Source organism: Scyliorhinus torazame, chromosome 3 (genome assembly GCF_047496885.1).
Source record: "Scyliorhinus torazame isolate Kashiwa2021f chromosome 3, sScyTor2.1, whole genome shotgun sequence".
Classification (NCBI taxonomy): domain Eukaryota; kingdom Metazoa; phylum Chordata; class Chondrichthyes; order Carcharhiniformes; family Scyliorhinidae; genus Scyliorhinus; species Scyliorhinus torazame.
In genome coordinates, this window is record NC_092709.1 from 352,289,264 (window position 1) to 352,314,851 (window position 25,588).

A 25,588-nucleotide genomic window follows, 5' to 3' on the forward strand; every position below is an offset into this window, starting at 1 on the left:
GGCTCTCTGGCAATGCCCCTGGCACAGGTTGGCAAATTACTTTAACTCGCACCCTGGCAGAAGATCCAAACGGCATGGGGAGCAGCAAAATTCTGGCCAACATCTTTATCTGTTGACATTAAATAACTTTAGCTTCCTTTTTCTACTCTGACCTGGGAGATCCAGGCTCCCCAGTATTGTCAGCTCTAAGAGAATAATAATAATCTTTATTGTGACAAGTAGGTTTACATTAACACTGCAATGAAGTTACTGTGAAAAGCCCCGAGTCGCCACACTCCGGCGTCTGTTCGGGTCACAGAGGGAGAATTCAGAATGTCCAATTCACCCAACAAGCACATCGGGCTGGATTCTCTGTTTGGGAGACCATGGGCGAAATTCTCCGGAAACGGCGCGATGTCCGCCGACTGGCGCCCAAAACGGCGCAAATCAGTCGGGCATCGCGCCGCCCCAAAGGTGCGGAATGCTCCGCATCTTTGGGGGCCGCGCCCCAACCTTAAAGGGCTAGGTCGGCGGCGGACGAATTTCCGCCCCGCCAGCTGGCGGAAAAGGCCTTTGGTGCCCCGCCAGCTGGCGCGGAAATGACATCTCCGGGCGGCGCATGCGCACCGCGGCGGCCTGCAGCGGCCGTGCCGTACTTCGGGGGGGACAAAGCCCGTGGACCCAGCCTGCAAAAATAGTCCTCCCCTTCGGCCAGCTCTCACGCCCCACACTGCTCCCCCACAGTGCCCTCAGCCCCGAATAATGTCCCCCCTGCCCGCGATTTCGATGTCGGGGATCGGAGAATCCACCTTTCGGGACTTGTGGGAGGAAACCGGAGCACCCGGAGGAAACCCACGCAGACACGGGGAGAACGTGGAAACTCCACGCAGACAGTGACCCAAGCCGGGAACCGAACCCAGGTGGTGTTGTGAAGCAGCAGTGCTAACCACTGTGCTGCTGTGACATCTTGGAGACATGAGAGCTTACTTCTGCACTTGGTAGGACATCATCACCTGCAGAATGGGACAAAACTTCAGCATCATTGCTGGCAACATAACTGAGAAGCAGAGTGCAGGCTGCAGCATGAATGAACTGCGAGAAGAACAAAGGGCGGGATTGTGAATCGGCTGACGCCGAAATCGCGGAAAACAATTGGGCGGAGAATTGGTTCTGATGCTAAAATCACGACAGGCGCCAATTTGACCCCAAATCGCAATTCTCCGTCACATTTGTGGTGATATGCATCACTGTAAATACACAAGGGGTTAATGTAAATACACTGGGACTAAATAAACACTAGAGGGAGCACCAGAGACATCATGACACACAGACATTCAACCAATAGGTCAGTAAGATAGGACACGACCAATGGGAAGTCAAGACACACCCAGAGGTGACACTACCACAAGGGGGCAACACATATTAAAGGACACACATGCTCTTTCTCTTTCCATAGGCGACACTCAGAGAGACAGGGGCAGATCAGGAAGCATCACACCCACCGCATGGATTAGAGCAGACTGGTTAGTCAGATAGAGTTACTAGAGCAAGATTAGAAGGAGAGTTGAACCCAAGTAGGAGAATTGTTAACTGTTTAATAAACGTGTTAAACCTATCTGCACGTCTGAACCTTCCTTTGTCAGAGTGCACATCAAGGAAACAGCTTATGCTACGTGAAGAAGCAGAATACAACACGTGTGGAGTCACGCAGTGGTCTCGCTGTGGATTCACTGTGTGCGCTCTCAACGGATTCATGCACTGGTCTCGCTGTGGAGTCTGTCATCACTTTATGGTGCGTGGACCACTCTCTGCGTGGAGTCGGGGATTCCTTGTGGTGCATGGAGCACTGGTGTGGCTTCAGGCCGCTCTCTGTGGGCTTGGACCGCTCTCTGTCTCTTGGCGTCAGGCCGCTCTCTGTGGGCTTGTACCGTTCTCTGTCTCTTGGCGTCAGGCCGCTCTCTGTGGGCTTGTACCACTCTCTGTCTCTTGGTGTCAGGCCGCTCTCTGTGGGCTTGTACCGCTCTCTGTCTCTTGGTGTCAGGCCGCTATCTGTGGGCTTGTACCGCTCTCTGTCTCTTAGCGTCAGGCCGCTCTCTGTGGGCTTTGACCTATCTCTGTCTCTTGGTGTCAGGCCGCTCTCTGTGGGCTTGTACCGCTCTCTGTCTCTTGGCGTCAGGCCGCTCTCTGTGGGCTTGTACCGCTCTCTATCTCTTGGTGTCAGGCCGCTCTCTGTGGGCTTGTACCGCTCTCTGTCTCTTGGCGTCAGGCCGCTCTCTGTGGGCTTGTACCGCTCTCTGTCTCTTGGCTTCAGGCCGCTCTCTGTGGGCTTGTACCGCTCTCTGTCTCTTGGCGTCCGCCGCTCTCTGTGGGCTTGTACCGCTCTCTGTGTCTTGGCGTCAGGCCGCTCTCTGTGGGCTTGTTCCTCTATCTCTGTCTCTTGGCGTCAGGCCGCTCTCTGTGGGCTTGTACCGCTCTCTGTCTCTTGGCGTCCGCCGCTCTCTGTGGGCTTGTACCGCTCTCTGTGTCTTGGCGTCAGGCCGCTCTCTGTGGGCTTGTTCCTCTATCTCTGTCTCTTGGCGTCAGGCCGCTCTCTGTGGGCTTGTACCGCTCTCTGTCTCTTGGCGTCCGCCGCTCTCTGTGGGCTTGTACCGCTCTCTGTCTCTTGGTGTCAGGCCGCTCTCTGTGGGCTTGTACCGCTCTCTGTGTCTTGGCGTCAGGCCGCTCTCTGTGGGCTTGTACCGCTCTCTGTCTCTTGGCATCAGGCCGCTCTCTGTGGGCTTGTACCGCGCTCTGTCTCTTGGTGTCAGGCCGCTCTCTGTGGGCTTGTATCTCTCTCTGTCTCTTGGTGTCAGGCCGCTCTCTGTGGGCTTGTACCGCTCTCTGTCTCTTGGCGTCAGGCCGCTCTCTGTGGGCTTGTACCGCTCTCTGTCTCTTGGCTTCAGGCCGCTCTCTGTGGGCTTGTACCTCTCTCTGTCTCTTGGAGTCAGGCCGCTCTCTGTGGGCTTGTACCTCTCTCTGTCTCTTGGCGTCAGGCCGCTCTCTGTGGGCTTGTACCGCTCTCTGTGTCTTGGCGTCAGGCCGCTCTCTGTGGGCTTGTTCCTCTCTCTCTGTCTCTTGGCATCAGGCCGCTCTCTGTGGGCTTGTACCGCTCTCTGTCTCTTGGCATCAGGCCGCTCTCTGTGGGCTTGTACCGCTCTCTGTCTCTTGGCATCAGGCCGCTCTCTGTGAGCTTGTACCGCGCTCTGTCTCTTGGTGTCAGGCCGCTCTCTGTGGGCTTGTACCGCTCTCTGTCTCTTGGAGTCAGGCCGCTCTCTGTGGGCTTGTACCGCTCTCTGTCTCTTGGTGTCAGGCCGCTCTCTGTGGGCTTGTTCCTCTCTCTCTGTCTCTTGGCGTCAGGCCGCTCTCTGTGGGCTTGAACCGCTCTCTGTCTCTTGGCGTCAGGCCGCTCTCTGAGGGCTTGTACCGCTCTCTGTCTCTTGGCGTCCGCCGCTCTCTGTGGGCTTGTACCGCTCTTTGTCTCTTGGCGTCAGGCCGCTCTCTGTGGGCTTGTACCGCTCTCTGTCTCTTGGCGTCAGGCCGCTCTCTGTGGGCTTGTACCTCTCTCTGTCTCTTGGCGTCAGGCCGCTCTCTGTGGGCTTGTACCGCTCTTTGTCTCTTGGCGTCAGGCCGCTCTCTGTGGGCTTGTACCGCTCTTTGTCTCTTGGCGTCAGGCCGCTCTCTGTGGGCTTGTACGTCTCTCTGTCTCTTGGCGTCAGGCCGCTCTCTGTGGGCTTGTACGTCTCTCTGTGTCTTGGCGTCAGGCCGCTCTCTGTGGGCTTGTACCGCTCTTTGTCTCTTGGCGTCAGGCCGCTCTCTGTGGGTTTGTACCGCTCTCTGTCTCTTGGCGTCAGGCCGCTCTCTGTGGGCTTGTACCGCTCTCTGTCTCTAGGCGTTAGGCCACTCTCTGTGGGCTTGTACCGCTCTCTGTCACTTGGTGTCAGGCCTCTCTCTGTGGGCTTGTACCGCTCTCTGTCTCTTGGCGTCAGGCCGCTCTCTGTGGGCTTGTACGTCTCTCTGTGTCTTGGCGTCAGGCCGCTCTCTGTGGGCTTGTACCTCTCTCTGTCTCTTGGCGTCAGGCCGCTCACTGTGGGCTTGTACCGCTCTCTGTCTCTTGGTGTCAGGCCGCTCTCTGTGGGCTTGTACCGCTCTTTGTCTCTTGGTGTCAGGCCGCTCACTGTGGGCTTGTACCGCTCTCTGTGTCTTGGTGTCAGGCCACTCTCTGTGGGCTTGTACCGCTCTCTGTCTCTTGTTGTCAGGCCGCTCTCCGTGGGCTTGTACCGCTCTCTGTCTCTTGGCGTCAGGCCGCTCTCTGTGGGCTTGTACCTCTCTCTGTCTCTTGGCGTCAGGCCGCTCACTGTGGGCTTGTACCGCTCTCTGTGTCTTGGTGTCAGGCCGCTCTCTGTGGGCTTGTACCGCTCTCTGTCTCTTGGCGTCAGGCCGCTCTCTGTGGGCTTGTACCGCTCTCTGTCTCTTGGCGTCAGGCCTCTCTCTGTGGGCTTGTACCGCTCTCTGTCTCTTGGCGTCAGGCCGCTCTCTGTGGGCTTGTACCGCTCTCTGCGTCTTGGCGTCCGCCGCTCTCTGTGGGCTTGTCCCGCTCTCTGTCTCTTGGCTTCAGGCCGCTCTCTGTGGACTTGTACCGCTCTCTGTCTCTTGGTGTCAGGCCGCTCTCTGTGGGATTGTACCGCTCTCTGTCTCTTGGTGTCAGGCCGCTCTCTGTGGGCTTGTATCTCTCTCTGTGTCTTGGTGTCAGGCCGCTCTCTGTGGACTTGTACCGCTCTCTGTCTCTTGGCGTCAGGCCGCTCTCTGTGGGATTGTACCGCTCTCTGCGTCTTGGCATCAGGCCGCTCTCTGTGGGCTTGTACCGCTCTCTATCTCTTGGCGTCAGGCCGCTCTCTGTGGGATTGTACCGCTCTCTGCGTCTTGGCATCAGGCCGCTCTCTGTGGGATTGTACCACTCTCTGCGTCTTGGCGTCAGGCCGCTCTCTGTGGGCTTGTACCTCTCTTTGTCTCTTGGCGTCAGGCCGCTCTCTGTGGGCTTGTACCGCTCTCTGTCTCTTGGTGCCAGGCCGCTCTCTGTGGGCTTGTACCGCTCTCTGTCTCGTGGTGTCAGGCCGCTCTCTGTGGGCTTGTACCGCTCTCTGTCTCTTGGCTTCAGGCCGCTCTCTGTGGGCTTGTACCGCTCTCTGTCTCTTGGTGCCAGGCCGCTCTCTGTGGGCTTGTACCGCTCTCTGTCTCTTGGTGTCAGGCCGCTCTCTGTGGGCTTGTACCGCTCTCTGTCTCTTGGCGTCAGGCCGCTCTCTGTGGGCTTGTACCGCTCTCTGTCTCTTGGTGTCAGGCCGCTCTCTGTGGGCTTGTACCTCTCTCTGTGTCTTGGCGTCAGGCCGCTCTCTGTGGGCTTGTACCGCTCTCTGTCTCTTGGCGTCAGGCCGCTCTCTGTGGGCTTGTACCTCTCTCTGTCTCTTGGCTTCAGGCCACTCTCTGTGGGCTTGTACCGCTCTCTGTCTCTTGGCGTCAGGCCGCTCTCTGTGGGCTTGTACCGCTCTCTGTCTCTTGGCGTCAGGCCGCTCTCTGTGGGCTTGTACCGCGCTCTGTCTCTTGGCGTCAGGCCGCTCTCTGTGGGCTTGTACCTCTCTCTGTCTCTTGGCGTCAGGCCGCTCTCTGTGGGCTTGTACCGCTCTCTGTGTCTTGGAGTCAGGATGCTCTCTGTGGGCTTGTACCGCTCTCTGTCTCTTGGCGTCAGGCCGCTCTCTGTGGGCTTGTACCTCTCTCTGTCTCTTGGCGTCAGGCCGCTCTCTGTGGGCTTGTACCGCTCTCTGTGTCTTGGTGTCAGGCCGCTCTCTGTGGGCTTGTACCGCTCTCTGTCTCTTGGTGCCAGGCCGCTCTCTGTGGGCTTGTACCGCTCTCTGTCTCTTGGTGTCAGGCCGCTCTCTGTGGGCTTGTACCGCTCTCTGTCTCTTGGCGTCAGGCCGCTCTCTGTGGGCTTGTACCGCTCTCTGTCTCTTGGTGTCAGGCCGCTCTCTGTGGGCTTGTACCTCTCTCTGTGTCTTGGCGTCAGGCCGCTCTCTGTGGGCTTGTACCGCTCTCTGTCTCTTGGCGTCAGGCCGCTCTCTGTGGGCTTGTACCTCTCTCTGTCTCTTGGCTTCAGGCCACTCTCTGTGGGCTTGTACCGCTCTCTGTCTCTTGGCGTCAGGCCGCTCTCTGTGGGCTTGTACCGCTCTCTGTCTCTTGGCGTCAGGCCGCTCTCTGTGGGCTGGTACCGCGCTCTGTCTCTTGGCGTCAGGCCGCTCTCTGTGGGCTTGTACCTCTCTCTGTCTCTTGGCGTCAGGCCGCTCTCTGTGAGCTTGTACTGCTCTCTGTCTCTTGGCGTCAGGCCGCTCTCTGTGGGCTTGTACCGCTCTCTGTCTCTTGGCGTCAGGCCGCTCTCTGTGAGCTTGTACCGCTCTCTGTCTCTTGGTGTCAGGCCGCTCTCTGTGGGCTTGTACCGCTCTCTGTCTCTTGGCGTCAGGCCGCTCTCTGTGGGCTTGTCCCGCTCTCTGTCTCTTGGCGTCAGGCCGCTCTCTGTGAGCTTGTACCGCTCTCTGTCTCTTGGTGACAGGCCGCTCTCTGTGGGCTTTGACCGCTCTCTGTCTCTTGGCGTCAGGCCGCTCTCTGTGGGCTTGTCCCGCTCTCTGTCTCTTGGAGTCAGGCCGCTCTCTGTGGGCTTGTACCGCTCTCTGTCTCTTGGCGTCAGGCCGCTCTCTGTGGGCTTGTACCTCTCTCTGTCTCTTGGCGTCAGGCCGCTCTCTGTGGGCTTGTACCGCTCTCTGTGTCTTGGTGTCAGGCCGCTCTCTGTGGGCTTGTACCGCTCTCTGTCTCTTGGTGTCAGACCGCTCTCTGTGGGCTTGTACCGCTCTCTGTCTCTTGGTGTCAGGCCGCTCTCTGTGGGCTTGTACCGCTCTCTGTCTCTTGGTGTCAGACCGCTCTCTGTGGGCTTGAACCGCTCTCTGTCTCTTGGCGTCAGGCCGCTCTCTGTGGGCTTGAACCGCTCTCTGTCTCTTGGCGTCAGGCCGCTCTCTGTGGGCTTGTACCTCTCTCTGTCTCTTGGCGTCAGGCCGCTCTCTGTGGGCTTGGACCGCTCTCTGTCTCTTGGCTTCAGGCCGCTCTCTGTGGGCTTGTACCTCTCTCTGTCTCTTGGCTTCAGGCCGCTCTCTGTGGGCTTGTACCTCTCTCTGTCTCTTGGCTTCAGGCCGCTCTCTGTGGGCTTGTACCTCTCTCTGTCTCTTGGTGTCAGGAGGCTCTCTGTGGGCTTGTACCGCTCTCTGTCTCTTGGTGCCAGGCCGCTCTCTATGGGCTTGTACCGCTCTGTCTCTTGGCGTCAGGCCGCTCTCTGTGGGCTTGTACCGCTCTCTCTGTCTCTTGGCGTCAGGCCGCTCTCTGTGGGCTTGTACCGCTCTCTGTCTCTTGGCGTCAGGCCGCACTCTGTGGGCTTGTACCGCTCTCTGTCTCTTGGTGCCAGGCCGCTCTCTGTGGGCTTGTACCTCTCTCTGTCTCTTGGCGTCAGGCCGCTCTCTGTGGGCTTGTACCACTCTCTGTCTCTTGGCGTCAGGCCGCTCTCTGTGGGCTTGTACCGCTCTCTGTCTCTTGGTGTCAGGCCGCTCTCTGTGGGCTTGTACCGCTCTCTGTCTCTTGGTGCCAGGCCGCTCTCTGTGGGCTTGTACCGCTCTCTGTCTCTTGGCGTCAGGCCGCTCTCTGTGGGCTTGTACCGCTCTCTGTCTCTTGGTGTCAGGCCGCTCTCTGTGGGCTTGTACCGCTCTCTGTCTCTTGGCGTCAGGCCGCTCTCTGTGGGCTTGTACCGCTCTCTGTCTCTTGGTGTCAGGCCGCTCTCTGTGGGCTTGTACCGCTCTCTGTCTCTTGGTGCCAGGCCGCTCTCTGTGGGCTTGTACCACTCTCTGTCTCTTGGCGTCAGGCCGCTCTCTGTGGGCTTGTACCTCTCTCTGTCTCTTGGCGTCAAGCCGCTCTCTGTGGGCTTGTACCGCTCTCTGTCTCTTGGTGTCAGGCCGCTCTCTGTGGGCTTGTACCGCTCTCTGTCTCTTGGTGTCAGGCCGCTCTCTGTGGGCTTGTACCGCTCTCTGTCTCTTGGCGTCAGGAGGCTCTCTGTGGGCTTGTACCTCTCTCTGTCTCTTGGCGTCAGGCCGCTCTCTGTGGGCTTGTACCGCTCTCTGTCTCTTGGCGTCAGGAGGCTCTCTGTGGGCTTGTACCGCTCTCTGTGTCTTGGTGTCAGGCCGCTCTCTGTGGGCTTGGACCGCTCTCTGTCTCTTGGCATCAGGCCGCTCTCTGTGGGCTTGTACCGCTCTCTGTCTCTTGGTGTCAGGCCGCTCTCTGTGGGCTTGTACCTCTCTCTGTCTCTTGGCGTCAGGCCGCTCTCTGTGGGCTTGTACCGCTCTCTGTCTCTTGGCGTCAGGCCGCACTCTGTGGGCTTGTACCGCTCTCTGTCTCTTGGCGTCAGGCCGCTCTCTGTGGGCTTGTACCGCTCTCTGTGTCTTGGTGTCAGGCCGCTCTCTGTGGGCTTGTACCGCTCTCTGTCTCTTGGCGTCAGGCCGCTCTCTGTGGGCTTGTACCGCTCTCTATGTCTTGGTGTCAGGCCGCTCTCTGTGGGCTTGTACCGCTCTCTGTCTCTTGGCGGCAGGATGCTCTCTGTGGGCTTGTACCGCTCTCTGTCTCTTGGCGTCAGGCCGCTCTCTGTGGGCTTGTACCGCTCTCTGTCTCTTGGCGTCAGGCCGCTCTCTGTGGGCTTGTACCGCTCTCTGTCTCTTGGCGTCAGGCCGCTCTCTGTGGGCTTGTACCGCTCTCTGTCTCTTGGCTTCAGGCCGCTCTCTGTGGGCTTGTATCTCTCTCTGTGTCTTGGAGTCAGGAGGCTCTCTGTGGGCTTGTACCGCTCTCTGTCTCTTGGCGTCAGGCCGCTCTCTGTGGGCTTGTACCGCTCTCTGTCTCTTGGCGTCAGGCCGCTCTCTGTGGGCTTGTACCGCTCTCTGTCTCTTGGCGTCAGGCCGCTCTCTGTGGGCTTGTACCTCTCTCTGTCTCTTGGCGTCAGGCCGCTCTCTGTGGGCTTGTACCTCTCTCTGTGTCTTGGCGTCAGGCCGCTCTCTGTGGGCTTGTACTGCTCTCTGTCTCTTGGCGTCAGGCCGCACTCTGTGGGCTTGTACCGCTCTCTGTCTCTTGTCTTCAGGCCGCTCTCTGTGGGCTTGTACCTCTCTCTGTCTCTTGGCGTCAGGCCGCTCTCTGTGGGCTTGTACCGCTCTCTGTCTCTTGTCTTCAGGCCGCTCTCTGTGGGCTTGTACCTCTCTCTGTCTCTTGGCGTCAGGCCGCTCTCTGTGGGCTTGTACCGCTCTCTGTCTCTTGTCTTCAGGCCGCTCTCTGTGGGCTTGTACCGCTCTCTGTGTCTTGGTGTCAGGCCGCTCTCTGTGGGCTTGTACCTCTCTCTGTCTCTTGGTGTCAGGCCGCTCTCTGTGGGCTTGTACCGCTCTTTGTCTCTTGGCGTCAGGCCGCTCTCTGTGGGCTTGTACCGCTCTCTGTGTCTTGGTGTCAGGCCGCTCTCTGTGGGCTTGTACCTCTCTCTGTCTCTTGGTGTCAGGCCGCTCTCTGTGGGCTTGTACCGCTCTTTGTCTCTTGGCGTCAGGCCGCTCTCTGTGGGCTTGTACCGCTCTCTGTCTCTTGGCGTCCGCCGCTCTCTGTGGGCTTGTACCGCTCTCTGTCTCTTGGCGTCAGGCCGCTCTCTGTGGGCTTGTACCGCTCTCTGTCTCTTGGCGTCAGGCCGCTCTCTGTGGGCTTGTACCTCTCTCTGTCTCTTGGCTTCAGGCCGCTCTCTGTGAGCTTGTATCTCTCTCTGTCTCTTGGCGTCAGGCCGCTCTCTGTGGGCTTGTATCTCTCTCTGTCTCTTGGCGTCAGGCCGCTCTCTGTGGGCTTGTACCGCTCTCTGTCTCTTGGCGTCAGGCCGCTCTCTGTGGCCATGTACCGCTCTCTGTGTCTTGGTGCCAGGCCGCTCTCTGTGGGCTTGTACCGCTCTCTGTCTCTTGGCGTCAGGCCGCTCTCTGTGGGCTTGTACCGCTCTCTGTCTCTTGGCTTCAGGCCGCTCTCTGTGGGCTTGTACCGCTCTCTGTCTCTTGGCGTCAGGCCGCTCTCTGTGGGCTTGTACCGCTCTCTGTCTCTTGGCGTCAGGCCGCTCTCTGTGGGCTTGTACCGCTCTCTGTCTCTTGGCTTCAGGCCGCTCTCTGTGGGCTTGTACCGCTCTCTGTCTCTTGGCGTCAGGATGCTCTCTGTGGGCTTGTACCGCTCTCTGTCTCTTGGCGTCAGGCCGCTCTCTGTGGGCTTGGACCTCTCTCTGTCTCTTGGCGTCAGGCCGCTCTCTGTGGGCTTGTACCGCTCTCTGTCTCTTGGCGTCAGGCCGCTCTCTGTGGGCTTGTACCGCTCTCTGTCTCTTGGCGTCAGGCCGCTCTCTGTGGGCTTGTACCGCTCTCTGTCTCTTGGCGTCAGGCCGCGCTCTGTGAGCTTGTACCGCTCTCTGTCTCTTGGTGTCAGGCCGCTCTCTGGGGGCTTGTACCGCTCTCAGTCTCTAGGCGTCAGGCCGCTCTCTGTGGGCTTGTACCGCTCTCTGTCTCTTGGCGTCAGGCCGCTCTCTGTGGGCTTGTACCGCTCTCTGTCTCTTGCCGTCAGGCCGCTCTCTGTGGGCTTGTCCCGCTCTCTGTCTCTTGGTGTCAGGCCGCTCTCTGTGGGCTTGTACCGCTCTCTGTCTCTTGCCGTCAGGCCGCTCTCTGTGGGCTTGTCCCGCTCTCTGTCTCTTGGTGTCAGGCCGCTCTCTGTGGGCTTGTACCGCTCTCTGTCTCTTGGTGTCCGCCGCTCTCTGTGGACATGTACCGCTCTCTGTCTCTTGGTGTCAGGCCGCTCTCTGTGGGCTTGTACCGCTCTCTGTCTCTTGGTGTCAGGCCGCTCTTTGTGGGCTTGTACATCTCTCTGTGTCTTGGCGTCAGGCCGCTCTCTGTGGGCTTGTCCCGCTCTCTGTCTCTTGGCGTCAGGCCGCTCTCTGTGGGCTTGTACATCTCTCTGTGTCTTGGCGTCAGGCCGCTCTCTGTGGGCTTGTACCGCTCTCTGTCTCTTGGCGTCAGGCCGCTCTCTGTGGGCTTGGACCGCTCTCTGTCTCTTGGCGTCAGGCCGCTGTCTGTGGGCTTGGACCGCTCTCTGTCTCTTGGCGTCAGGCCGCAGCAGAATCCTGTACTTCTGGGTTACGATGTCATCTGTGCTGGGCTGAGGATCCTCAAATCCGAAGAACTCATCCAAGTCTGTGCCGGATTCTTCACTGGACAACACATCTCGCTGCTGTTCGGATTTGGTACTGGGGTCACCACGTCCAATGATGAAATTATCGTCTGAGTCGGAGTCTTCAAGGACCATATCATCACTTTCTGTGTCGGAGCTGTCATTGTGCTTGCGGTGTCCAATGATGTAATCAACGTCTGAGTTGTAGTCTTCAATGACTAAATCATCTCTTAGGGCGGTGCTAACTGCTTGTTGCAGGGTTCTGCGGAGGTTACTGTCAGCTACTGGTCGAAGTTCAGGCATTGCGCTGTCGCTCCAGGTGAAAGAATTGTGTTTTACGGCTTAAAAATTGTTTTTTCTTATTTTTGGGCATTTCCTGTTTCAGAGGTCCAGGGCCTCTGACATCATGACGCTTGTGACGTAGAGCAGAGGAATGGATTGCGCATGCGCAGATCGCTGTTCCTTTACTTTGCGCCATCTTCGCAGCTCTTCTCGCGCATGTGCAAAACACTGTTTTGCCGGTACGCTTCTTTGGGGAACTGCGCATGTGCGGCTCCTTTCGCAAGATGGCTGCCAATCCAAACTGCCGTTTTCTGCATTTGCAGGCCGACCTTCGCCTCGCGGTGAGTATTGGCGCCTCTTTTGCCGTTCTCTCTTGTGTTTTCCTCGTAGTATGTTTCAAATTTGAGCACTTGAAGGTCTTGAAGATTTCTGATGCATTTGCACCGGCAATGGTGAGCAGAAGCTTTATTATCTCTGCATCCGCCACGCCATCTAGGTCGGACGCTACCATGTAGATCTCGAATCTCTGCCTGAACGCACGCCAGTTGGCACTGGGATTGCCGTGGCACCTGAGCTGCTGAGGAACCGGAATCTCGAACATCTCGCCTGGGTGCTGTTGCTGGTCGTCACGGATTTGTTGAGTTGAACTATAGAGATTCAACAGGGCACTCCTGGTACCATGTTGTGTTCTGCTCCTTCATGTAGCATAAGCTGCTTCCTTCATGTATATTCTGACAAAGGAAGGTTCAGACTTGGAAATAGGTTTAACACATTTATTGAACAGTTAACAAATCTCCTACTTCAGTTCGACTCTCCTGCTGATCTCACTGTAGTAACTCAATCTAACTAACCAGTCTGCTCTAATCCATGTGGTGGGTGTGATGCTTCCTGATCTGCCCCTGTCACTCTGAGTGTCGCCTATGGAAAGAGAAAGTGCATGTGTGCCCTGTAATGCATTTTGGAAGGTCTAATGCAGGTAGGGAATATACAGTGAATGGTAGAACCCTCAAGAGTATTGAAAGTCAAAGAGATCTAGGAGTACAGGTCCACAGGTCATTGAAAGGGGCAACACAGGTGGAGAAGGTAGTCAAGAAGGCATACGGCATGCTTGCCTTCATTGGCCGGGGCATTGAGTATAAGAATTGGCAAGTCATGTTGCAGCTGTATAGAACCTTAGTTAGGCCACACTTGGAGTATAGTGTTCAATTCTGGTCGCCACACTACCAGAAGGATGTGGAGGCTTTAGAGAGGGTGCAGAAGAGATTTACCAGAATGTTGCCTGATATGGAGGGCATAAGCTATGAGGAGCGGTTGAATAAACTCGGTTTGTTCTCACTGGAACGAAGGAGGTTGAGGGGCGACCTGATAGAGGTATACAAAATTATGAGGGGCATAGACAAAGTGGATAGTCAGAGGCTTTTCCCCAGGGTAGAGGGGTCAATTACTAGGGGGCATAGGTTTAAGGTGAGAGGGGCAAGGTTTAGAGTAGATGTACGAGGCAAGTTTTTTACGCAGAGGGTAGTGGGTACCTGGAACTCGCTACCGGAGGAGGTAGTGGAAGCAGGGACGATAGGGACATTTAAGGGGCATCTTGACAAATATATGAATAGGATGGGAATAGAAGGATACGGACCCAGGAAGTGTAGAAGATTGTAGTTTAGTCGGGCAGTATGGTCGGCACGGGCTTGGAGGGCCGAAGGGCCTGTTCCTGTGCTGTACATTTCTTTGTTCTTTGTTCTTTGTTGTCCTTTTACATGGGTAGACCCCTTGTGGTAGTGTCACCTCTGGGTGTCTTGACTGCCCATTGGTCGTGTCCTATCTTACTGACCTATTGGTTGAATGTCTGTGTGTCATGATGTCTCTGGTGCTCCCTCTAGTGTTTACTCAGTCCTAGTGTATCTACATTAACCCCTGGTGTATTTACAGTAATGCATATCACCACAACCTTGACAGCGGCGTCAATGCGGTCCGGAACACCGCTTGCATGTCATTAGCAGGCCCGACCTGGTATTCTCCGGGGTCTCCGCGATGCCCTGCCTCCGATAGGCCGAATTCCTAATGGAGAGGTTCACTTGTGCTTTTAAAAATCTTGAACCGGAGTCATAGCTGCTGAGGGAGGGAGAGGGGGTACGGAAAGTGTCCAACATGGCCATAGTTTGCTGACAGTCGTGCACCTGGCCAGGGGGGCTTCTGCCAGGGCAGGGGGGGTAATGGCGAGTGGCCAGGAGGTGGGCTGTGGGGTCGGGGTGGACCGGCACGGAACACCATTGCTGCAGCCGGCAAGCCAGCCACGCAGCTGCGCACACGGCTAACGGCCCACTGTGAACTTAGTGCCACGGGTCGTATAGGTGTCCCCCAGGGCCATCCCCCCTTGGTGCCCTCTGGCCCCAGCTGACCCATCAGCTGTGTGGGCGCGCTCCAGCACAAACAGTGCCATCTGGTTGGCTGGGATGAGTGTGTGCTGGGATGAGTGTGTGCAGGGATGAGTGTGTGCAGGGATGAGTGTGCGCTGGGATGAGTGTGTGCAGGGATGAGTGTGTGCTGGGATGAGTGTGTGCAGGGATGAGTGTGTGCTGGGGTGAGTGTGAGCTGGGATGAGTGTGTGCAGGGATGAGTGTGCGCTGGGATGAGTGTGTGCAGGGATGAGTGTGTGCTGGGATGAGTGTGTGCAGGGATGAGTGTGTGCAGGGATGTGTGTGTGCAGGGATGTGTGTGTGTGCAGGGATGTGTGTGCTGGGATGTGTGTGTGCTGGGATGAGTGTGTGCTGGGATGAGTGTGTGCTGGGGTGAGTGTGAGCTGGGATGAGTGTGAGCTGGGATGAGTGTGTGCTGGGATGAGTGTGTGCAGGGATGAGTGTGTACTGGGATGAGTGTGTGCAGGGATGAGTGTGTGCAGGGATGAGTGTGCGCTGGGATGAGTGTGTGCAGGGATGAGTGTGTGCCGGGATGAGTGTGTGCAGGGATGAGTGTGTGCAGGGATGTGTGTGTGCAGGGATGTGTGTGTGTGCAGGGATGTGTGTGCTGGGATGTGTGTGTGCTGGGATGAGTGTGTGCTGGGATGAGTGTGTGCTGGGGTGAGTGTGAGCTGGGATGAGTGTGAGCTGGGATGAGTGTGTGCTGGGATGAGTGTGCGCAGGGATGAGTGTGTGCTGGGATGAGTGTGTACTGGGATGAGTGTGTGCAGGGATGAGTGTGTGCAGGGATGTGTGTGTGCTGGGATGAGTGTGTGCTGGGATGTGTGTGTGCTGGGATGTGTGTGTGCTGGGATGAGCGTGTGCTGGGATGAGTGTGTGCTGGGATGTGTGTGTGCTGGGATGTGTGTGTGCTGGGATGAGTGTGTGCTGGGATGAGTGTGAGCTGGGATGAGTGTGTGCAGGGATGTGTGTGTGCTGGGCTGTGTGTGTGCACGGATGTGCGTGTGCTGGGATGAGTGTGTGCTGGGATGTGTGTGTGCTGGGATGTGTGTGTGCTGGGATGAGTGTGTGCTGGGATGAGTGTGAGCTAGGATGAGTGTGTGCTGGGATGAGTGTGTGCAGGGATGTGTGTGCAGGGATGTGCGTGTGCTGGGATGAGTGTGTGCTGGGATGTGTGTGTGCTGGGATGAGTGTGTGCTGGGATGAGTGTGTGCTGGGATGAGTGTAAGCTGGGATGAGTGTGTGCAGGGATGTGTGTGTGCTGGGATGAGTGTGTGCTGGGATGAGTGTGTGCTGGGATGAGTGTGAGCTGGGGTGAGTGTGTGCAGGGATGTGTGTGTGCTGGGATGAGTGTGAGCAGGGATGTGTGTGTGCTGGGATGAGTGTGTGCTGGGATGAGTGTGTGCTGGGATGAGTGTGAGCTGGGATAAGTGTGTGCAGGGATGTGTGTGTGCGACTGCAGCTTGTCAGCCCCCCCGAGTGTCAATCACGGACCCGGCCAATCTCGCACCGTTTCCCATTGGAATCGATTGTGTTCCACGTGGCCCCGGTGCTAGTCCCTCAGCGGCCGCTGAATCGATCCGGGTTCGGCGCCAGCTTTGTTGTCATGAAAGTCCACGAATTCTGCCCCGGTGGCAACACTTAGTCTCAGAAACGGAGATTCCCGTCCCTTGACCTTTCAAGACTAATTCAATAACGCAGACTGAAGAGAATTCTTCTTTGGATCCTCTGTGGCTGGAAAAGAAGAACTCAAGATGCTCTGAGTCACTCGTTGCTCTCACAAAGCACCCTGCGAAGAAACATCAGAAGAGGAATGATCTTCGACTCCTGGGAAGGCGCTTACAACCCGATCGTCCACTGCTGTGTCATAGAGTGAAATGTCATTGAAAATCTGAGATCCCAATAAACTTAGATAACAAAGGAAAAAACACCCAACTTCCTGTCAGACAGTCAGGAAACGAAGAAGAGGTGATTGTGTGGGCAGTGGTAAGAGCTCCACTATGGGCAATGGGAAGAATGAACGACAATGGACTTTCAACCTGGGATGGTACCTCTTCTTTTCTCCAGCGATCACTCACTAACGAGTATGATTGTCCACCTAAGACACTTCGTGTTACAGGTCATGGGTTCTACGGGTTCTTGAGTGGCCGGTGAACCCAATCCGAGAGTCGTTGCTTCGACCATTCACTTGGCAGGTGTTTCCAGGAGGTGGAAGCAGTCCTTGGACGCTAACCTTTCGCAGGCTCCTTTTCCGGCCTCCTCTTGCCGTCGGTTGTCCTGAGAGAATTGTGTCCCTTAAATCAGGCGGTTCCTCCAAATAGGTCTCTTCTGAGCAAGAGTGTCCCAGGCATTGACAATGTCCACTCCACTGTGGAGCTTCCTCATGACAAGGTGAAGGAGGGTGGTGATGAAGATGGAGGAAAGAGTGGGAGCCTCGAAGGTTCCTGTCTTATTTCCGTCAGTGAGGCCTGTCGCCGACATCTTGTCGTGGAGGAGTCGGAGGACGGTGGTGAATTTCTCTGGACAGCCGGCCTTTGACAGGGTCTTCCACAGCACTTCCCCATTGACTGAGTCAGAAGCCTTGGTCAGATCGATGGAGGCCGAGGAGAGTGGTGGATGCTGCTCCTGGCATTCCTCTTGAAGTTGCCGAGCAGTGAAAATCATGTACATAATAATAATCTTTATTGTCACAAGCAGGCTTACATTAACACTGCAATGAAGTTACTGTGAAAATCCCCTCATCGCCACATTCCGGCGCCTGTTCGGGTTCACAGAGGGAGAATTCAGAATGCCCAATTCACCCAACAAGCTCGTCTTTGGGATTTGTGGGAGGAAACCGGAACACCCGGAGGAAACCCACGCAGACACGGGGAGAACGTGCAGACTCCGCACAGTGACCCAAGCCTGGAATCGAACCTGGGACCCTGGAGCTGTGAAGCAACGGTGCTAACCACTGTGCTACCGTGCCCCCCGCCTTCTAAAAAGGCAACAGAGACTTCATAAGGTGCATCCATCAACGGGAAAGATGAATCGTTCTCTCGGAGCTCGACCTCCAAGAGATCACTCACTGCTGTAAGGGGTTCTCTTACCATTCTCCAGGAAGAGCCAATTCTTGTACCGCAGGCCTTCATGGGGATGGTCACCATCTGCCGTGCCCTCTATAACCAGCACCTCGGACCTTATTTTGTGAAGAACTGAGAGGTTCGCGATTTCCTTGTCTGCCTGGGGTCTACATGATGGTGTCTCTGGGAAAGAAAGGAGTTTACTGTTGAGCGGATACACTTCCTCGGGTGCTGAAGGCTGACTTTCCACTGCTTCGAAAAAAAAGGTTGAAAGTTGTTGTGTGAAAGAGAGTGAGTCCCCCCCCCCCCCCCCCCCCACCCCCCCGCCGTCCCTCCCCCCCCATGGTGAGCATCATCTGAATTTTCCGCCTTTGCCCGGAGTATGCCAACATCGCCGAGGATGTACACTGATTGTGAAGAACGTAGAGAGAATCGATGACCTGTCGCTAAGAGGAGCAATAATCCTGGCTTTTGATTGGAAGGTCAGTGGTGCCTGGGCCTTGTAACTTGATGCCTGATGGAGAGAGGGCCATTGGCTGAAGTGAGTTATCTGCTAATATGTTAACAGCAGCTCTGGTATCAATTTCAAAAGAAATATCGAAGACTTGAACTTGGACTATAACTGCCCAGTGGTCTGGATTAAGATTATCTACTTCCCTGAGGAGTTTTGTAGAGTCGCCGTTTTCTGGACATTCCATTTCTTGGAAGGAGCGTATCCCAGAAATATTTGCTGGTCTGCGACTTCAATTAAAATGGCTGGATTCGAGGATGTTGAAAAGGTCCAGTATTACCACACTGGAAGCATTCCACGCCCCCTGCTGGGCAGTCTTGGCAACAATGCTGGGGTTTTTTTTGTAAACATTTCAAAATGGCTGCCAGTGTGGCGTTTCCCACCCTTTCCCTTGGTTTGGCGGGCTTGCGTATGGGTGGGGGGTGGGGCCACCGCCCATGGGCCCACCCTACCTATGGAGTTACGTGAAGCTTCTCAGTTACCACAAATCCTAGCCCGATTCTCTGATCCAAACTCAGCCGGCCTCACATACTGGACCAGTCGATCCAATGTAAGATCGTCCTTGGTCTGCGGGAAGTCGGAGTGGTTTCCATCACAAACACCCGCGACGATGCGATCGAGAATTACCTTCAGCGACAATATTCGCAAGAACTACCTCGGTGATGTGTGCCCCATCTGCAAACCATTTATGCTACAAATCAATCCATTGAAGACTACAAAACCCATTTGAAGGGGTGGAAGAAAGTTTGCACTGAGCAAGGTGGAGAGGCTGGGAGAGAGAAAAGAGTCTGAAAAGGCATCATTTTCCCACAAGAATCCATTGTCAGGTTTGAACTGCGGGTGTGCACTAACGCACTAACGTGTTAGGGAACTGTGTCAATTGGAGATTGCGTTGGCGTGTCAGAGAGATGGGATTCAGTGGGAGAGTTAGGATATTAGAAATGTGGGCTTTGATAGCGAGTGAGGGTATTAAAGGAATGGCGTTTTGATAGAAGGGAGAGGCTGTGACCAGAGAATTCACAGTGCAGAAGGAGACCATTCGGCCCATCGAGTCTACACTGCCCTTAGCAAGACACCCCACTTAATCCCACACCTCACCATATCCTGGTAACCCAGTAACCCCCAACTAACCTTTTGGACACGAAGGGGCAATTTATCATGGCCATCTTTGGACTGTTGGAGGAAACCGGAACACCCGGAGGAAACCCACGCAGACACGGGGAGAACGTGCAGGCTCCGCACAGACAGTGACCCGAGTTCGGAATTGAACCTGGGTCCCTGGAGCTGGGAAGCAGAAGTGCTAACCACTGTGCCCCTGCGATACCCCAACAAAACACATTAGAGAGATGGGATTTGATGGGATAGTGAGGGTATTGGGGGGATGGGATTTGATGGGATAGTGAGGGTATTGGGGAGATGGGATTTGATGGGATAGTGAGGGTATTGGAGGGATGGGATTTAGAACATAGAACATAGAACGATACAGCGCAGTACAGGCCCTTCGGCCCACGATGTTGCACCGAAACAAAAGCCATCTAACCTGCATTATGCCATTATCATCCATATGCTTATCCATTTGATGGGATAGTGAGGGTATTGGAGGGATGGGATTTGATGGAGGGTGAGTGTATTGGAGAGATGGGATTTGATGGGATAGTGAGGGTATTGGAGGGATGAGATTTGATGGAGGGTGAGGGTATTGGAGGGATGGGATTTGATGGGATAGTGAGGGTATTGGAGGGATGGGATTTGATGGAGGGTGAGGGTATTGGAGGGATGGGATTTGATGGGATAGTGAAGGTATTGGAGAGATGGGATTTGATGGAGGGTGAGTGTATTGGAGAGATGGGATTTGATGGGATAGTGAGGGTATTGAAGGGATGGGATTTGCTGAGATAGTGAGTGTATTGGAGAGATGGGATTTGATGGGATAGTGAGGGTATTGGGGAGATGGGATTTGATGGAGGGTGAGGGCATTGGAGGGATGGGATTTGATGGGATAGTGAGGGTATTGGAGGGATGGGATTTGATGGGATAGTGAGGGTGTTGGAGGGATGGGATTTGATGGGATAGTGAGGGTATTGGAGGGATGGGATTAGATGGGATAGTGAGGGTATTGGAGGGATGGGATTTGATGGAGGGTGAGGGTATTGGAGGGATGGGATTTGATGGGATAGTGAGGGTATTGGAGGGATGGGATTTGATGGGATAGTGAGGGTATTGGAGGGATGGGATGTCATGGAGGGTGAGGGTATTGGAGGGATGGGATTTGATGGGATAGTGAGGGTATTGGAGGGATGGGATGTCATGGAGGCTGAGGGTATTGGAGGGATGGGATTTGATGGGATAGTGAGGGCGTTGGAGGGATGGGATTTGATGGGATAGTGAGGGTATTGGAGGGATGGGATTAGATGGGATAGTGAGGGTATTGGAGGGATGGGATTTGATGGAGGGTGAGGGTATTGGAGGGATGGGATTTGATGGGATAGTGAGGGTATTGGAGGGATGGGATTAGATGGGATAGTGAGGGTATTGGAGGGATGGGATTTGATGGAGGGTGAGGGTATTGGAGGGATGGGATTTGATGGGATAGTGAGGGTATTGGAGGGATGGGATTTGATGGGATAGTGAGGGAATTGGAGGGATGGGATTTGATGGGATAGTGAGAGTGTTGGAGGGATGGGATTTGATGGATAGTGAGGGTATTGGAGAGATTGGATTTGATGGGATAGTGAGGGTATTGGAGAGAAGGGATTTGATGGGATAGTGAGGGTATTGGAGGGATGGGATTGGATGGGATAGTGAGGGTATTGGAGGGATGGGAGTTGATGGGATAGTGAGGGTACTGGAGAGATGGGATTTGATGGGATATTGAGGGTGTTGGAGAGATGGGATTTGATGGAGGGTGAGGGTATTGGAGGGATGGGATTTGATGAAGGGTGAGGGTATTGGAGGGATGGGATTTGATGGGATAGTGAGGGTATTGGAGAGGTGGGATTTGATGGAGGGTGAGGGTATTGGCGGGATGGGATTTGATGGAATAGTGAGGGTATTGGAGGAGTGGGATTTGATGGAGGGTGAGGGTATTGGAGGGATGGGATTTGATGGAATAGTGAGGGTACTGGAGGGATGGGATTTGATGGAGGGTGACGGTATTGGAGGGATGGGATTTGATGGGATAGTGAGGGTATTGGAGAGATGGGATTTGATGGAGGGTGAGGGTATTGGCGGGATGGGATTTGATGGAATAGTGAGGGTACTGGAGGGATGGGATTTGATGGAGGGTGACGGTATTGGAGGGATGGGATTTGATGGGATAGTGAGGGTATTGGAGGGATGGGATTTGATGGGATAGTGAGGGAATTGGAGAGATGGGATTTGATGGAGGGTGAGGGTATTTGTGGGATGGGATTTGATGGAGGGTGAGTGTATTGGAGGGATGGGATTTGATGGGATAGTGAGGGTATTGGAGAGATGTGATTTGATGGAGGGTGAGTGTATTGGAGAGATGGGACTTGATGGGATAGTGAGGGTATTGGTGGGATGGGATTTGATGGAGGGTGAGGGTATTGGACGGATGGGATTTGATGTAGGGTGAGGGTATTGGAGGGATGGGATTTGATGGGATAGTGAGAGTATTGGAGAGATGGGACTTGATGGGATAGTGAGGGTATTGGAGGGATGGGATTTGATGGGATAGTGAGGGTATTGGACGGATGGGATTTGATGGAGGGTGAGGGTATTGCAGGGATGGGATTTGATGGGATAGTGAGGGTATTGGAGGGATGGGACTTGATGGGATAGTGAGGGTTTTGGAGAGATGGGACTTGATGGGATAGTGAGGGTATTGGAGGGATGAGATTTGATGGGATAGTGAGGGTATTGGAGGGTTGGGATTTGATGGGATAGTGAGGGTATTGGAGGGATGGGATTTGATGGGATAGTGAGGGTATTGGAGGGATGGGATTTGATGGGATAGTGAGGGTATTGGAGGGATGGGATTTGATGGGATAGTGAGGGTATTGGAGGGATGGACTTGATGGGATAGTGAGGGTTTTGGAGGGAAGGGATTTGATGGCCTGATGAACAATTGTTTTTGTTTATCCATTTCCAGGATGTTAATGGAAGCCTTTACCTGGATTCCGATGGTTCCGAGATGGTGAGAAGGGAGATGGAACAGAGTGAGTTACAGATCCTGTGGATGTGATTTGGGCCACGTGTGCTTGTTCTGTGGATCAGGGGTCTGGCATTTTGGGGTTGTCATATTTATTCCCACGTCAGAGGGACAGGAATCATGGTGTCAGGTTAAACAGAATTTTTTGCAAAGAAGGTTTTGTAAGTGACAGACCATCTAAATCGTGTGGGTGAAAGAACATGGTTATTGTGAAGCAATTCTATTTACACTGCATCAGGTGCCAGCTGGGTTTGCCTCCCTTAGCGGTGAGCTCCTATTCGCCGAGACTGACGGGGAGGGTGATTCCTCCAACCCCGTAGGTCTCGTGTGGGTCATATCAGAAGGTGAGAAAAAGATCGATCTAGAGATGGTTTGGGGAACGGGAGAATGAGAGATGGGGTGAGAGAGTGATTGTGCAAATGATCGAGTGAAAGAGAAAAATGGAGAGAATGTGGGGCACAGAAGCAGAGAGAAAGAAAGGGAGAGAGAGATAGAGACAGAAAAAGACAAAATGGACACACTGATGGGTAAGATTGATCAAGAAGATTTCCATACTGTGGTGATATGCATCACTGTAAATACAGAAGGGGTTAATGTAAATACACTAAGATTAAGTAAACACTAGAGGGAGCACCAGAGACGTCATGACATCCAGACATACAGCTAATGAACACATAGAATAGGACACGACCAATGAGCAGTCAAGACACGCAGAGGTGACACTACCACAAGGGGGCAACTCATATAAAAGGACAGGGCACACACGCTCTTTCTCTTTCCACAGGCGACACTCAGAGAGTAGGACAGGGGCAGATCAGGAAGCATCACACCCGCCACATGGCTTAGAGCAGACTGGTTAGTTAGACTGAGTTACTATTGTAAGATCAGCAGGAGAGTCGAACTCAAGTAGGAGAATTGTTAACTGTTCAATAAATGTGTTAAACCTATCTCCACGTCTGAAACTTCCTTTGTCAGAGTGTACATCAAGCAGCTTATGCTACATGAGGAAGCATAACACAACACATACCAGTTTGAGATCAAGGCTACACTAAATTGTCCCTTAGTGTCCAAAGGTTAGGTGGGGTTACGGGGATAGGATGGAGGAGTGGGCTTAAGTAGGGTGCAGTTTCAAGGGCCAGTGTTGACTCGATGGGCCGAAAGGCCTTCTTCTGCACTGTAAATCCTACGACTGCAAATGTCATTGAATAATCTGCATAATACTGAATTTGGCTGCCAGTTGCCATTGATGGGTGACTCTGAGTCACTCCTGCAATCACAGACTGGCGAGCTCCCACTCCCAGTAATCCTGAAATGGCAGGAGGCACAGATTCAGCCAGTGTGAATGTTCAGTTTGTTGCCCCTGGTTCTGGGGGAACGGGTTTCTCTGTACCTACTCTATCACATTCTTTTACCATGATGTGGGTCTGGTGGCACAGTGCTTACATTACCGCACGAGTAATACAGGAGCCCGAACTAATAATCAAAACATCCGTGAGTTCAACCTCCACAGTTTGAGACTTAGAAATTCAATTCAGTAATGAAAGGTTGGTCTCAGTAAAAGTAAGCATGAAAAGCAGTTGGATTGTCATAAAACCCCAATTGGGTCACTAAATCCTTCGGAGAACCTCCAGTCTTTACCCGGTTTGACCTGGATGTGATCCCATTCCCACAGCCGCTGAACCCGGTGTTACCAAACCGCTGGTTCAACAAAAGGAGGAATCCCTTTGACAGCTTTCAGTCTGGCAAGATGATAGTTTGCACTACGGTGGTTAGCCGTGTGTTGGGCTGGGCCTGGTGCAGCCCAGAAGCCTCACTCTGGCCTGGCAGCCTCTGCTGCACTCACTGCAGGGGCAGTGGGCTGGGAAGGTGCGCGAGTCACTGGCCTGTTCTCCCTGGGCCCCCTTCTCCACCCTCTGAGCCTTTTCAAACCAATGCCCCTCCAAACAGTCTGCACTTTCTCAAGGGCAATTAGGGTTGGGAAATAAATCCTGGCCTGGCCAGCGACACCTTCATCCCGGGGCCAGCATTTATTGAATTGAATGGCTTGCTCGGCCATTTAAAAGTCAACCACATTGCTGTGGGTCTGGAGTCACATGTAGGCCAGACCGGGTAAGGACAGCAGATTTCCTTCCCTAAAGGACATTAGTGAACCAGACGGGTTTTTACAACAATCAATGATAGTTTCATGGTCATCTTCAAACTTTTAATTCCAATTTTTTATTGAATTCAAATTTCACCATCTGCCCTGGTGGGATTGGACCCTCCTGGGCCTCTGGATTACTGGTCCAATGACTACTGTGCCAATATACCACTGTGCCACCACCTTCCCCAGAGGGGGCCCTCAGCCAGTGTCTCCCAGATGACAGGGTCAATGGCCGCCATATTCATTTCTCACTTGTAGGTGCCCTTGTAGCGGAGGTATGGATGCCGATAAGGCCATAACCCAGCGGGCATATCACTGCGCAGGAGGCCTTGGATTTACTGCTGTCATCCATCCGGTGGGCATGACTGAGCTAGCACAGACATTGCTGGCTTAGCGATGAGTGCAAGCTGGGGGATTTAACACACTCCAGGACCTCGGAGTTGGTGACTTCCTCAGAGAACAAGGCTCAAAGGTAGCCAGGAATGAGCAATAAATGCCAGGCTTTGCCACGCAGCCTGGGAATGGGCAGAAAGCAAATTCTAAACGCCTCGCTCGCTCCTTGGCCTTCTGAACTACAGGGCGTGCAGACCCATAGTTTAACCTGTGACGTTGGCATAATCCTGAAGCGCTGCACTCTCGCCAAATGTAACCTTCCTGATTTACTAACATCCATCTCCTTATCGTTCAGCCACCATGCAGATTATCGCAGAGTTGGAAGAGCTGGAGACACAGCTGGAGATTGAGAAAGCCTGCCGTGAAAACGCAGAAGTATTCGCCGTTAAGGTGCATTTTAAGACAGCATGAGCTAAACAATGCAACTTTAAAAAGAGTGCGAGGGTTGTCCATACACATGCCTCTGAGGGTGACGGGGAGAAAACTGTGAGAAAAGCAAGCAGAAAGTTAAAAGACAGGACCTCGAGGGTTGTAATCTCGGGATTACTCCCTGTGCCACGTGCCAGTGAGGCTAGAAATAGGAAGATAGAGCAGACAAACACGTGGCTAAACAGCTGGTGTAGGAGGGAGGGTTTCCGTTATCTGGACCACTGGGAGCTCTTCCGGGGCAGGTGTGACCTGTATAAGAAGGACGGGTTGCATCTAAACCGGAGAGGCATAAATATCCTGGCCGCGAGGTTTGCTAGTGTCACACGGGAGGGTTTAAACTAGTATGGCAGGGGGGTGGGCACGGGAGCAATAGGTCAGAAGGTGAGAGCATTGAGGGAGAACTAGGGAATAGGGACAGTGTGGCTCTGAGGCAGAGCAGACGGGGAGAAGTTGCTGAACACAGCGGGTCTGGTGGCCTGAAGTGCATATGTTTTAATGCAAGGAGCATTACGGGTAAGGCAGATGAACTTAGAGCTTGGATTACTACTTGGAACTATGATGTTGTTGCCATTACAGAGACCTGGTTGAGGGAAGGGCAGGATTGGCAGCTAAACGTTCCAGGATTTAGATGTTTCAGGCGGGATAGAGGGGGATGTAAAAGGGGAGGTGGAGTTGCGCTACTTGTTCGGGAGAATATCACAGCTATACTGCGAGAGGACACCTCAGAGGGCAGTGAGGCTATATGGGTAGAGATCAGGAATAAGAAGGGTGCAGTCACAATGTTGGGGGTATACTACAGGCCTCCCAACAGCCAGCGGGAGATAGAGGAGCAGATAGGTAGACAGATTTTGGAAAAGAGTAAAAACAACAGGG

At 54.3% G+C, this 25,588-nt stretch overlaps 1 protein-coding gene across 2 annotated transcripts in view; it reads left to right on the plus strand.

Moving 5' to 3' along the window:
• The window catches only part of LOC140409643 (shootin-1-like), a 224,112-nt gene that overhangs the window by 28,302 nt on the left and 170,222 nt on the right, over window positions 1-25,588 (plus strand). For both annotated transcript variants that reach the window (XM_072497978.1, XM_072497979.1), the window contains exons 3-4: window positions 21,691-21,757; window positions 24,582-24,676. In XM_072497978.1, coding sequence (XP_072354079.1) covers window positions 21,691-21,757; window positions 24,582-24,676 — 162 coding nt within the window. The remainder of the gene's footprint in view (window positions 1-21,690; window positions 21,758-24,581; window positions 24,677-25,588) is intronic.